Consider the following 15882-nt stretch of genomic DNA (forward strand, 5'->3'; position numbering starts at 1 on the left):
AAGTTGATTCCTGTTGATGTGCAGGGCTGACAATATACAACTATTTGTTTAATTATTAAAACATCTTAATATATTACATAGATTTTATAATATTTTTAAAAATAATTTTCTCAGACCTGCTAAAGCCTCGGTCACAAATGTCATTACGAACTGCTACGAACGATTTTCAGACAATGGAAATTCGGAAAGACAATGGAAAAACAGGGAGATTCGTACGAACCTTTGTGACCGTAACAAAGTGCTCCAGATCCCATTCATCTTGTGACATCATCTGTCAATTATTAGTGAGCTAACAGGAGACAGTGGTATGTAACTCCCCCAGCTCAGCACATGCTCACAAAAGAATTTTATTCTTTCATACAATACCTCTACCTTACCTTTCTGTTCCTGGTGATGCTACAGCATGTCTGACATAGCAACTCATATGTTGGTATTGTATGGTCTATTGTAAACATGTTCTCAGCTCTGGTTTAGGTACATAGCACATTTTAAAACATATTTAAAAGTCTATGAAATATATTTAGATGTTTGAATAACAAATATAAATTGTAAGCAGCCCTGCACATCAACATGAATCAACTTACATTTCGATGTCACCCGACCTTTAAATCTAATCTTGAGCTCTGGTATGGGAATCGTATGTTGAGAGAACATGGCTATAATTCATTCTAGATTGTTTATCCTGCATTAGATTGATTGTTTGAACCAGTAAAATAAAAACAAACTCACATAAACTAACTGGAAATCATCTTCAATAATAACCACAAGACTCATTTGCACATAGTGATCTGTGTTTAATAAGCACATGGTGTCGGGCCCTCTTACTTTGATTTCCTCATCTTGCCATGCTCATTACTCAGCCCCTATAAATGTTCTACCAAAATCGTTTATAGGCACGTTTCATTTATTTGTAATCTTGAACATTCAGTGTAAATTTTGTTGGCTTCTGTGATAATTTATTTTCAATCATTACCAGAACTAAAGCTTCTCTTTGAAGGAAACCTCACTCCAAGGAATAAACTCACTTATTACGAGAGATGTATTATGTTCCTGCCCATCAATCTACAGATTCCCAAACAAAGTGTATGAGAGAGGCATAAAGCAAGACTAATGTACAGCTTCTCAGCAAGACAGGGGCACCTTCTATTGCAAAAAAGTTGGTGTTCTTCAAGGGTTAAAGCAGAGAGAGAGAGAGTATCCTTGATTGAAGGTTTCTCATAAATGAAATAGATTTGTTAACTGCTATATTTTAGTATTTTCAAATGAATTAATTCCAATTGTTCCCCTGTTATATATTTTTCACCAAATATGATTTCTCGTCTCAGCTATGGTTTTTCTTCATTGGTAAGGAATGGTTCTGGTATTGTACATCAAATGGCAGGAATATATCACATTTTCAGAGTACCTACACTTATTCTTTGGGGTGAGGTTTAGACGCGGAAGCGTGATCACTAAATATATTTGGTCACGCTACCTTATAGGGCTCAGTACTCTCATTTAGAGCACATTCAAATGACTTGTATAAATGTATAATAAGTGAGCAATAGCAGAGGCTTCGCTAATATCGATTTGTTCGTAATTTTTTTACTCAGATCAAGTTTATATTTTATGTTTGTTCCTTTTGATCATACCTATATTTGTATTTTAATACAAACCTCATACTTCTAGACACTTTTTATTAGACTTAATGAAAAATAACGCAGATAACATTTAAATTACTCTATATAAGCATTTAGATTTTGATGATGAGTGGATAATATTTATATTTTAATTCCCAAATTGGTTTTTGTTTCCAAGCAGTATTTAGATGTTATCACTATACATGCATATTTCCTTTAGTTTGTGTAAATATTTTTGTAGAATATTGAGTATGATTCTTCTTAATGTTTGCCGACATGCTAAATGAACAATTTATCACAAGAACTGAAATAAATGTCCAAAGATGTTTTTTTCTTCTATGTTTTCGATGAGAGGGAAAAAGTATGGGTCCTTATATTTCCATAATATTCTTATGGTGCCCCGGGACAGATGCACGGAGAAATGTTCGGTTTGCTTTTCCTTCATTGAAACGGTTAAACGAACCCTATCACATTATTCACTTATCATCAATTTTAGTTCTCTTTTTTTTGTTCCAATTTTACTTCTCATCCATCTCCTGCCGGCATGCCAAGCGGCAGGGGATATTTGGGCAGATATATGTTTATTTACTGTTACAATGATTGATGTGTAACCTTTTTACAAATTCCCAAATATGATATTTCTGCTCTCCATTCCGAATATATTTTACCGTGAATTCTGATAATGAAGATTACATTTCAGTGCACGATGATAAGAAAGTTAAATGGATCTTTCAAAAATGTTATCGGGATAACCTGAGTTAAGTATTATTCTGTTAACATGCTCAAGGAAAAAAAATACTGTCCTGCATTTGGGATTTTTGTAGCTACAGAAGCACACCATGTGTTTATATGTAGGCGGGAGAGCGCACTATTGGACACAAACAATTCGAAGGTCTGGCTTGTAGGGGGGGGGGGGGGTGTTTCTTTCTTTCTTTTTTTCCTTCAAAGGAATCGTACTTTCAGAAAAGAAACGAGAAGACAAGCATATCGCTAATACTATACGACATGACGTATATTAAACTCTATACTATACTATACTAGCGAGTGGGAGAGGGGTATCATCCCTATATTTAGAGGATAAGTGTTATCCTATTACGGAGCTTTCCTTAAGCTGTAGTGTGAAGTGTAATTGCTGAATGAGATCAAAATGAAAGATAGGATGAGCTCCCCGTGAACATGTAGGTCGGGTCATGTTGAGCAGTGGCGTAGCCGTGAGTCCATGCAAGGAATATGTACATTCATACTCTTCTCTCTTTTTTTTGTTTTGTTTGGGGGTGTGGTTGTTGAGGGCGGGACGGGGGCACCGATATTACTAGATGGATGAAAGTGGAATTACTCATGTTACTGTTTCTGGATGATGGTGATGATGAGGGTATTGCCATTTCCACGTTTGTTCATTGACGATGTATTTGAGGGCCCGGAAAAGGGGGGGGGGGGATGTACGTCAACATCCCTATAAATACAAGTCGATACAACGTTTTTTTTTTTTCTTCATCTTCTTTCTCTGTCTCATTTTTTTTTCTCGAGGTAATGCTTACGATTGACTCCTTTCATGTCATTAGAAGCGATGATTCATTGACCCGAAGAGAAATTGTACAATTCTGCTCACTAAAGAGTTATTTCATAAACTTAACAATGTATTTCATGAGGTGCATTATGTCCGAAAGTAAATTATTCCAGTGTGGTTGTTTTGCTTACTTTACCTGACCGCTAAGAAAGCATATCTTTGCTTGTAACTAAGCAACCGGGGAACATACGAGTTTACGTCATCTCCGAGGGACTTGGTAATGAGAATCAACGCCTTACCCAAGTAACACATTAATTTGGTTTTGGACCCGGGAGATCGAAATGAGAATCTCACATCGTCACGAGTAGCGACAGAACGACAATTGATCGCAAAAAAGAGCAGTCGATGTGATTTGATGTCGGTTTTAATACGCGGTTACGTTAATCACTATAAACGATATTAACATTATTTTATCTTCTCTTGCAAAAAACTTGCAATGAAAGCTTCTGCAGTTAAGGAAGCTACAGAGCAAAGTTTCGACATTAACCCATCGTTCAAAACAGAACTTTGTCTTGAAAATTCTGCTTGATCGATTTTCTACGCAACGGTCAACGAATTGGACGTAATATTGAGGAAGGGTCAAATATTTACAGGACAGCGAAAGTCAAGGACAGGCATTCTTACCTAACCAACCGTATTATGTAGGCCTTCGGTTACATATTGATTTTGTTAAGTAAACAAACAAATCCCAGCTATTATTATTCATAGGATTCTAATAGCGTAAAAGCAATATAACAGCAAAATAAATATAGAATTATAATTTAAAGAGGGAACCTTGGAAATATGTTGTTCACTTCCATGATCCGTTCACCAATCCAACCCTTTTTTGCTCGCTGCAGACTTGTTTTGAGCATCCTTTCCTTTATATTCATCTCCTTCTGTATATCTATCTCGTATTATCCTCCCCGTTTTATTCCTTTCTTTCTCTCTTGTCAACTCCCCCCCCCCCCCCCACCCATCCGAAGTTTGTCGTAACAAGGAGATTTAAAGCTGACCTTCTCTTTCTCTCTTTTCCTTTCATATCTCTTTCTTCTCTCCCCAATCGATTAGAGATACATTATATTTAATTTTTACTAATTATTTCTCATTAATTATACTCTCCTTTCATTCTTCTTTCGTTTTATGTCTCTCTTTTCCTGCTTGTTCTCAAACAAATTATTGCTAACCTTCTGCATGTGATTCAAAATGTATTTCTCCTTTCCAGAATCTCTATTCAATTTTCTCCACCATATCCAACACCATTGTCCTACAATCATTAACTCACTTTCATCAGCACTTTAACTACATCATATTCGTCGCCATGTTGATACCACATAATACTCAAGTCACTAATATCACCATAGTAGTATTACTATAACATTACTCATCTATACTATTTCTCACCCACCACCATCATTATCGCAACAAAAGTTCATCAGTTACGACCAATAGTGGGTTTCTACTATCAACAACAATGTAGTTTGTTGCTATTGGAAATTAACGTCGATAGGGTGCACTTATTTTACCAAAGAATAGGATTACAGACGAGCAAACAAATTTGTATCACTGCCACGAGTCTGACATGATTATTCAATCTTTTCATCATCGGATCTCCAATATATTAGGAAAATCTAGAAATAAATTTTATCTTATAAATTGTATTCCCGTTTGAAGCAAATGCGTAGTGACACGTGTTGGGTAAGCGCTCTCGCCCCCACTCCCTTATTGGACGTGCTCGACAATAGCAACAAACTTTATTTTGGATGATAGCGGAAACCGATATATTGGTTCTTTGATTCATACTCTCTTAATAACAGTACACGTCCACAAAGAACATGGGCATAACAATTATTTTACTTAAAATAGGAAACAGTTATTTGTGCAGTGTATTTTGTTACATAAAGTAATTCAAACATTAGTTTGGTGTGCATTCTACATTCGCAAACAGTACGTGAACTTTTGCATTTTACTGAAAATACAGACACACATCTGAAATCGTATGAATATTACTGTACACCACATTTATTTCACATTTTGGAGAACAAAATGAGCTATGTTTTAGAATGAACTGGAGGAACGATGAAAACTCATTGTTCAAAACTTCAGATTAGTTTCGTGGTTTCGGGATAGACCGTAGTACTGGTTTTCGTTTAGGACATTGTGCAAAAGGCTACCGCCCTCGAGACCGACGGTACACCAGACCGAAAGCTCAGAAGACCGAAAACCCATGAGACCGAAAATGCTAGTCCTGTGAGCCTTCTGATAATATTCCTGAAGGTTCATGAGACCGACAGCTTACGGGATCGACACATTTCCCCCCTTATGTGTTCCCATGTGTTTTCGGTCTTTTGGCATGTTGGTCTCGTTGCCCGTCATTTTCGCAGAATTGTTCATGTTTCTACATTTCTACATTACTTGATCAATACATTTACGTTTGTTCGGTCTCGTGGGCTGACGGTCTTATGGGCTATCAGTCAACAGGGATGAACTCGTGCAAAAATGAAATTTGCCGATAATTTCCACCACGGCCCCTCTCTTTATTTCTAATTACCTTTGGTCCGTCAGATTTGTACCAGATATAATAATGATGTTTCTCAAAATCCTTAACCGGTTGTAAAGAGATGAAATGTTGACCCATTGTTGTAATCAAAATAAAAGGAAATCTGTTCACAATTGAGAAATAATTTTAAAAATCCACGTTTTCGAATGCGAAATTTCTATTCAAGATTCAACGTAAATAATAAAATTAAACACACTGTTTGAAGCTAAATGAGTGGGTCAATCCTAACATAAAACAACCGCCCTTATTTATATCATCCTTGAATAATTATCATTGTATCTGGAATACCAACTATCGTTAAAACATGGTGAATTAAGGTCCCTCTATGCGTCACCAACGAGGTTTGGAACTTGTTAATAATCAGTATACAGTTCATTTAAATACATAATCCTAATCCTACAGCGTACCCATTCACCCCACCTGGGCCGAATATAGCCGGTAATTAAGAACATACTAAAGGACATTCTAACCCATGATCTTGCGGTTCCCGATCAAATTATTAATCCACTAGACCACGCCATATATATCATAGACACTGGATGGGAAATGGCCCGACAGTATGAGAATCGACCGCCGATAGTCTATTGACTATTACAGACCAATACCCTTGGAAAAGTCAACCGTATGAAAGAAGTTACCCATGTTGTTTTGTCGCTAGTATGTATATCAGTAGTAAATGTCCGGATTATAACCGTCCGGTGGTAAATGTCCGGGTAGTAATCGTCCGGTGGTAGTTGTCCGAGTAGTAAAAGTTCGGTAATGTAGTTGTCCTATACCAGTTTGAACAATTTTGTAAAGCTCTTCAATGAATAAATGTTACTCTATGGTTCATTATTGATAGAAAATGTTTACTAATGAACAACTGATTTTTTTAGTGTGTGTAACTTCTCACAGTTGCATTTTGAGTTATTACTTTGATATTGTATTAACAATGTGAATGTGTATTTAAGGTTATAATATGCTGACAATGAATGATTGAACATACGAATAAATGAGCGGTTTTATTTAATTTTATTTGGTATATTGCTCATATCCTGTGTTATCTTGATTCCTCCTTGATCAACACCAATGTTGCTTGTAGTCATGTTTTTCTTGTAAAACAGTGAATGATCTTATTATCCCGAATGAAAATGCTTGAATGAATAACTGAATCCATTTAAGAAATAAATAATGTCTTCTTAGAACCAATTTTATCAAATTATACGATTCTTTAAATTGATCAATACAAAATATTATTCCAACATTATGGGCAACAGTTTCAGGTTGGTAAGTGTCTGAGGTAATAGTCACGGGTAGTTCTAGCCTCTGTCATGTAGCCTATTAACATGCACATGTGTACAGCGGGGATAGTTGAGTATTATATTTAGTAGTCAGTAATTAAACCTTTTTCAAATAGATAAATTGAATTCAAAATACATATATTTTGAGAGACAGGATATTCAAACATAAGAGGTGCATGCAAAAACGTAATCGGCCTTTAATACACAAAGGATTTGAAATACATTGATTAGCCTCTGAAGGTGTGCAAGAACCCCTACCGAGACTTGATCCATTCTTCGAAAGTTAATTATATATAGTTGAGAATATAAAACACAATATGGCTTTGCGAGAAAGAAATCTCGATATGAAGAAAATCGCATTTGTTTTTGAAAAGTGTCGATACATTCGATAATTGTCCATGTTTTTACTTAATGGTGTAGACATTAAAAAGTTAGTCTGCAATTTAACAAATTCGGAGCAATCTTAATTCGAAAAACAGAAATACAAATATATTCCCAACATAAACAAAACAATTCAATTGACATGATGATGTGTTTCTTGATCATAGACCTTTTTAAAGTTAACCCTCATACATGTAATTACCTTACACCACTAAAGTTCCCAACCCAAAACTTTACCAGTAATTCATGATACAAATTAATTATCCACACTGGAAAAAGTCCACCGTATAAACTAACAATTTACAGTGTACGTCTCCTAAAAAAGCATGATATTCAAACATTGATAACAATTAACACAACACATAAATACATAATAGTGCACGATATTGTGTCTTGATAGCAAAAAATACACACTCAACTCCTAATTTCAATTTTGCAAAATCCTTATGTACATTTCTATATAATATGTATATATGTACATTGCAAGAATGAATGCCTCTCAATTATATTTTGTACATATACTGTCTTACTTACAAATACAAATTAATTTTTCTCATTTTTATACAAAAATCAAGATACTTTTACGGCGAAGATCAACGGAAACCTCCTGGTCGTGATAAAAGAATCAGCTTTTAATTTGTGCGATTTACTTTTGGTCATTAAAACGGTAAAACAAAAGTTTCAAACAGAAAATATATTTCCATTCTCGCTACTTACGCGAATTGGTCCTTTATGCGCATTATAAAATGCATATTTATATTTCCACCCTTCTTGAAGAATGCAATTAATAAGTGGGGAAATTTGGTTTAAATATATAATGGCTATTTTAGGCAATTATATGCCCAACTTTGCTTTACCCATTACTGATCATTGATTACAGCAACATGAACATAACATTAACCGAGTCGATCATAAAACATGCACAAAAGCTGCTTATTAAACCAAACACTTTTGTTTAAATGATTTAAATGATGATGATTATCAACCAATGGTCGCTACACTCTGAACTTTATTTGCTGCCATCTAGGAGTCGGACATTATGGAGAGAAAAAAACGAGTTCACTGGGGCTGACGCAGAGAAGAAAGATAATGTACTTTTATTTTTCTATATTCTGTATCGTATTACTCATTACTTCATTCGAAGGAATCCAATACAGCACATGCCGTGTATGCAATCTCCTTGTGACTATAACTGCTTTCATTATTGTATTCCAATTAAGAATTGTTATTAATCAAAAATATATACTTCTAAATATTTGCTCCAGACCTGTTCAAACGTTTAGAATTGAGGTTGCAATATATATTCAGAATTCACATTGCTCACACTGTTCTAAAAGGTAGCCGTTATAAAAAAGCAATATAAAACACAAAGACACACACACACATATTATCGGAACACACATATACTTTGTAAACAATAAATAAACGAGCGGCAATAACATTTAAGAAACCACGCAAACAATTGCATGAAGTGCATTTTGTAACGTTCCAAAACCAATCTGAGTTCAAACTTTAAAGGTTGCGGCCACCGCTGGTTTCATGATTCTCGACGTTCATTTCAACGAGGTTTGGTTGGTCAAAACATTTGTTGTTATCGACGCCATCTACATGTAGTCACGATGTTGAAATTCTCCAAAATAGCTCCTCCAACTCCATTCCCTGAATATGTTGACTTTAATATTTCAAGACATTTCGCTTTTAAGACACCAATCGTTTAACTGTTCAAATTCCAGTCTTCCCTGGTTCAAATCAGGAGTCTTTTTATATTCAATCGAGCAGTCATGACTTTTTGAAAATATATATCTTTATTTGTGCCGTTTGATACTTCACACTTCAGTTTGTGTATGGATAGTCTTCATCTCAGACGGTGACCGTAATATATTCGAATCCTCCGCTGCCGATCCGGGGTTTGGTGCTTCGCGTCGAGTGGATCTAAAAAGATTTGTGTATGATTGAAAGAAACAATGGACCTGATGATGATGATTGTCAGTAATGATAAAAGATATGACGATGATTTTTTTTTATTGCAGTTTAGCCGATGTTGATAATAATGGTATTATAAACAGAGAAATACGTAAAAGATGGCATACAAGATAGCGATTGTGGTTAGAATGAAGATGATAAGGTAGATGAAGTTGATATGGATGGTGATGGTGACGATCGTGGTGATGGTGATGATAATAATGGTGATGATGATGATGGTGGTGGTGGTGGTGGTGATGGTGGTGGTGGTGGTGGTGGTGATGATGATGATGATGATGATGATGATGGTGATGACGGTGGTGGTTGTGGTGGTGATGGTGGTGATAATTATGATCATTAGAATGAGTGGAAACAAAAGGGGCAGGATAACGATGATGATAGTGGATCAGATTATGAAAGAAAAAATACCATTAATATTACATATCTTAAACATGAAAATGTCTATCACTAACATTACTGCAAGCATCTTCAGATGATTTACCAAACTACCGGTCAGAAACCGTTGTCCCGTAAACACTTTCATCCCTAGCCAAAACCTGTAAAGTATTCCAAAATCCATATGCGTCCCTATCTATAATCCTATGCCCAACATTAGACACAACATGAAACCATTTGGCAACCCCGACAAAAAACATAATTCTTGACAAAACCATCACGGGGGTAAAATATCTATGGAAATTTGGTTTCTTTCAAATGGTTCCTTAATAAGAAAATAAATAAATAAATAAGAAAGGTAGAATGGGAACGGATGCGGGAGGGAGGGACTTACATCTGATGTTGAGGTAATCATCGATGTCCTTCTCGGCCGCGTCGGATCACGGTAGTTCCTCCACGTCGACCACTTCCTCCTCAGGACCATTCGAACCTAGGACCCAAACAGCAAAATATTAGATTATTAAGAGAATAATAATAAATAATATTCTGCAGTTGTGAGTCGGTCAAAGGAGGTGCACACCGTCTTATTTCTTGTTTGTTCGATCCTATGTTAGATCCTATGTTTGACCTCTTGTATATATGTTTGATCTAACTCTTAATTTGCATTATTATTTATGCATGATTTATTGAATAAAGAACGAATGTATAAGTTGTGTGTTTATTCTAAGTTTTGGTAAATAATTTTTTAGTCAGAATATGGTGCGCTTAGAGACACCAGTATTAAGCGCCTTATAAATATTGTATATTATTATTATTAATTATATGTAAATATAATTAAAGAAACCCATGTGTTATGATTGAAGGTGGTGAGAACTTGTGAAAGAGAGAGAGAGAGAGAGAGAGAGAGAGAGAGAGAGAGAGAGAGAGAGAGGGAGGGAGAGGAGCAATGATGGATTGAAGAGTATAAGGAACAAAAAAACAGGACGAAGAAGAAGAAGAAAGAAGGAAAGAAAGAAAGGGGGCAAATGGAATGAGAGGATGATGATATGAAGAGGAGAGAGATATATACAGATAGAGAGGGAAAAGAGAGAGAGAGAGAGAGAGAGAGAGAGAGAGAGAGAGGGAGAGAGAGAGAGAAAGAAAAAAAAAGGGGGAGGAGGGACATCGAGCAAGCGAGTGGCCTACATATATAATTGTACGTGCTTCTAATTCATTATCCGTAAATAGCGCCATCATCTGTGTCCCGGCGTATATAGTTAAACAGTTTGGTCGGAACAAATGTAATTCATATTGTCCACCGAAAAGATTTGTAATTTTAAATACTATTTTACACATCATGATTAAACACTTAATCTTAATTTCATTAGCAGAGGATAACTTTATTCAGATTACTTTGGAGACCGAAACGGTCCTCCTTTAAGAATATACAGGAATTACCTACTGGTTTAGGTTTTTCGGAACACAACGATATTGTCCCTATTACAAAAAATGTATATATTTTTGTGTCCCCTGGAACCAGTCCAAACTAATCGTACCTCTCGATTTAAGAAGCAGTAAAGTAGAGCGACGAAGAATCCCTGAAATTCGGCAAAGAATCTGAATACGAAGAGACAGATGACGATAACTGCCCGGCTATCCTTGGCCGTAGCTTCGGGGAGGACCCACAACAAGTTGACTATCCCAAGTAAGGGCAGTAAAACGATTGCGGCCTTGACAGCTTTCCTGCACGAAAGGATAGAAATGATGGATTTAAAAAGAAATGACACTGAAATTAATTATTTGGATATTTAATTTTATTTTCATTTAGAGCCTATATGCACTAGTATGGCCAGGAGGGACTATACCTCCCTGCGTGGTTACTGACAGGGAGTTATTTGATCAAATCAGCTCTCAATTTAACATACGAAAAAGGGGACCATGGGGGACCAGCGGGTACCGCTTAGAAATTGTTCGATATAATTATAGAGGGCGCAAGTAGCTAAAAGTAGTGCAGTACCTCTTAAATTGATTAGTTAATTTCATGGATTTTTCAAATAACTACTATAATCTTAAGCACTATTTCATCGAACCGATATTTTACGTCAGATTGCTACATAATTACATTCAAGTAGATATGGGGATGACTAATGGCCGAAATTTGTAGATGATGTAGCACTTCTTTCGACCGAATATTGAGGCTACATGTTTATTAATAATAATAATAATAATAATAATAATAATAATAATAATAATAATAATAATAATAATAATAATAATAATAGCCTAATAGTCCACCCCAAATTTTATTAAACCGAAACAGAAATTCTTTTTGCCCAATTGATCGTGAGCCCAGCAGCCACTGAGCAGCGCCAGATCGACGTTGCTCTATCCCTTATTTTTGAACGCCAAACAAGGTAGCAATAACTCCCATCTATAGCACTTTAGCGCTATAGACTGTTATTTTATTTACAAGGACTTCACATTTATATTTGAACAACACAAAACCGAAAATGCAAGGTGACATGTAGTGCATACCAATACATGTTATGAACTAAATGTGGGCGGAGGAATCTATTGGAATCTTTTTTTTTTTTAATCTAACAGGCCACGAACTATTTATGATAATAAACAAATTCCCGAATTTCTGGAAATCAGGCTGTCACTTCTCCTATTCATCTGTTCACTGAGCAATAGTCATTGCAGATATAATTTTGTCTCAGCCCATCATTCTAGGTTTGACATATCAATCATTTCTTTCGTTGCATATTTATTCTTGAGTTGAACTGACCTGACTTGCTGAACTTCTCCGGAGTTACTCTCCCGTAATTTGGTGACCAGAATGCGCACAATGTTTATGAGAAAGATGGCGTTGATCTGCAGAGTTGAACAAAACAGAAGAGAAGATTGAAATAAAGTCTCCTCTACTGTACCCACTTTAAATGGATCGTTTAACAATGTTAAATATGAGATACACGGCCCTACGTGTTACCAGTGTCTGTGATATGGTGTAATATTGAAGCCCTAACAAAAATTGCGCTTCAAAATGATCAAGAAGTGCCTCAAAAAAGTAAAAATCTTTAAGTGACCGGTTTTACCATACTCGTTTTCCCCAATAGACTGTAGTGTTATGAAAACCGTCAGGCGAACGGTTTAAAAAAAAATTGTAATTCCAATCATAAATATCTTGATAATCAGACAGGCGATCGGCTTGTAAAAGTCATGGGGTTCCTGACTGACCTAAAGGTTTATAATTATCATTGCATCATGAGCTAAATCCAGAATTTTATTTCAGAATCTAAGACAAAGTTACCGGATCCCTTTAATACCTATGATGTCAGCATTAATTCTTACCGACACCTCCCACATTATTAACCCCATTTGCTCGTCATTTGCTCGAGCAAAATATCATAACTGGTATCATCAACATTTAAAATCTTTTAATGAAAATGGTTTGTTTTTTGTCTTCTTCTATAAACCATTCTCTTTACTCTAACAATCCATTTCGTAAGATTCTGATAAAAAACTTTTCATCCCACATCTTCAGATAAGTTGGGCTTTCAGGAAAACCTAATTGATTACGTCTTTAAGAAATGGGGGGTGGGGGGGGGGGGCTGGGAATGGAGGAATTTATTATGATTTAGCTTATCGGACACCCACCCCCATCCCCTTCCCTTGGAAAACATCACCACAACCCATATAGAGTACTATGTCTAAATCTTTATTTTAAAATCGTGACAAGAACTTTATCTTTAATCGAGTAATTTTAAAAGCATTCATTGTTCTATACCTAACACTATGCACAATGGTATAGTATCAGTTGATACTCGAAATTCGAGACATGGAAATGATGATATATTTTATGGACCCGTGTACGGCGTGGGGTGGTAAGGTTCATACCTCAATTATAAATCATTTGTGATAACAATGAAATCGGAATGCTTATCTTACAGACAATGTTCGCAAAAAAAAGGAAAACAGATCGTTACTTGGGTTTAGAAACAGTATCATTGTGTCGGCCTGTCTCGCTCTCTCTTTCATACTTTTTGTCTTTTTATCTTTTCTCATCATCCTTCCCCTCCCCCTCCCCTCTCTTTTTCTCTCTCCCACTTTCCTCTATCCTCTTCTCACTTCATCTCATCTCAATTTTATCAATCTCCCCCCTTTTCTTGCTCCATCTCCCTTTCTCTCTTCCCTCCCTTTTCCTCTTGCTCTACGTGTGGTTTTCCTCACTTCCCTCTCTCGCTCTTCCGGTATCTCTCTTAATCTTTCTCTCCCTCTCCCATCCCACTCCCGACCTGACCCTTTTCCTTGCTCCCTCTTTCTCCCTCTTGCTCTACCAGCCTACACTCTCTCTCAATCCTTTTCTCCCACTCCCTCTCCAAGCCCACCTGTCCCTCCCCCTCTCTCCTCTCTCTCTCTGTTTCTCTCTCTGTGGCTCTCTGTCTCTCTCTGTCTCTCTCTGTCTGTCTGTCTCTCTCTCACTCCATCTCTCTCCCGTCATTCTGTCTTTCACTCACACCTCTTTCCTCGCCAACCTCTAATCAGTCAAGCTCTATTTCGTTGACAAGTTCAATAACCCTAAATGATGAAATTCTACCATCCACGTAATTGACGTGTTTATCACATTTTTCCCTGTAAAAAAATCAAACCAATATTTCAGGGATTAAGCCTCTCAGCGATTTGAATTTGGGGGTACATGTATAATTTGACTAATGTATTTTGATTTGGGGTAAAACTGAAGTCTGGAAAAGTGGAAAAATACACAAATTGGATATATAGCAGTAGGCAGAGAGTGGGGGAAATGTGCCCCCTACGCCAATCCCCACCAAAGAAGAAGAAGGAGAAGAAGACAGAACTGGTAAAGAGGTCCAACGAGACGGAACATGACTACCTGTTTCGATTACTTTTGAAAAGAGCTGAACAAATGTATTGTGCCAATGTCTTGTAATTTTCAAAAATATGGGGAGGGACGATCGAGCCACTCCCCCAACCCCGGTTCGGTAAACTTCCTTGGGATGCGTCAGCAATTTACAATAATGCAATAGTGCAAAATTAAGATATTTATTGACGTACCAGGACTAATGCTTCCCTTTAAACTTATTGAAAGAAGAAAAATCTCACAATCTTTCATAGTCCCAAATGATATGAAATATTGCAACAGAGAAAATTGAACCATTAGAGTTATTAAAAAACATCCCATCGGCTTCGATAATTGCTTTCGAGCGAAACGGCTTGAGGCAAGGCCAAGTATTCTCAATTCTACAATGACAATAATGGGGGATGTTTTCCAATTTTGATATTTTTTTCAAAATATATGTTTATATTCCTAGCCTGAAAAAAGGAGTATATTTTCAACAATAATCTAGGTTGGCCAAGGGGATTTATGTTCTTCTTCTTCTTGTATAATTATGTTTTCAACTATCCAGTAAGATAATTATGTATTTTAGTATCAAAATTGTAGAACTAATAATGCAGTGGCAGTAGGCAACACTGTTTGGAACAAGATTCTTTTTCCTGACCATATGTTTCATAACTGTTATTCGGATATGTTTCTGTATACTGAAAATGGGGTATATACAAATAAATAAAATACATGTTTGATGAAAGTGCATGCATCAAATTTTCAAACTGAAATCTCTGTTTGCATATTTTTGTAACCACGTTACCCGTATAGATTATGATGATAAAGCTTTAATCGACTTTTCAATTGAAAATTTTGATTTAATAGAACACTTACCGCAAGAAGAACATTTCTCGGAACCTCGATAAGACCTTTGAAAAACAGTGAATTAACGTGTGGATACCAGCATCTGAAACGAAACATTATTCAGTTAAAAATAAATTAAAGAGAGACAAATCTTAATATAACACGATCACAACTATATTACCAAAATATCTACCCAAAGGTAATTTTAATACCCCGTTGTATTACTCCCATAGCAAGCATGTTAGGATGACGTAATACGTCATTGTAATGTTCATCCATTTAAACAAAATGGATGGAAGGGGCTCATGAAATTACCTTAAGTTGATTTTTCACAATTACTTATGATCGAGTTCATATATTTGTCAAAATATCCAGTATGTGATCAACATTTGGTATTAAATCGAAAACATTAGGCACTCCATTGAGACGTGATAAATTAGGAAATAGATAAT

General features: G+C 36.0%; 1 protein-coding gene across 2 annotated transcripts in view; it reads right to left on the bottom strand.

Annotated features, from left to right (window-relative positions):
* Nucleotides 1-7894: 7894 nt before the first annotated feature.
* The window catches only part of LOC100894146 (PDF receptor), a 60963-nt gene continuing 52975 nt past the window's right edge, over nt 7895-15882 (bottom strand). The window contains exons 8-12 of one of the 2 annotated variants that reach the window (XM_030990094.1): nt 15461-15533; nt 12512-12597; nt 11280-11466; nt 10139-10234; nt 7895-9318 (exon numbers count right to left, since the gene is read on the bottom strand). In XM_030990094.1, coding sequence (XP_030845954.1) covers nt 9247-9318; nt 10139-10234; nt 11280-11466; nt 12512-12597; nt 15461-15533 — 514 coding nt within the window. In that variant the 3' untranslated portion in view covers nt 7895-9246. Of the gene's footprint in view, nt 9357-10138; nt 10235-11279; nt 11467-12511; nt 12598-15460; nt 15534-15882 lie in introns of both variants that reach the window. The other variant, XM_030990093.1, reaches the window with a different exon arrangement.

This window comes from Strongylocentrotus purpuratus, unplaced genomic scaffold (genome assembly GCF_000002235.5).
Source record: "Strongylocentrotus purpuratus isolate Spur 01 unplaced genomic scaffold, Spur_5.0 spur5_scaffold_19, whole genome shotgun sequence".
Taxonomy (NCBI): Eukaryota; Metazoa; Echinodermata; class Echinoidea; order Camarodonta; family Strongylocentrotidae; genus Strongylocentrotus; species Strongylocentrotus purpuratus.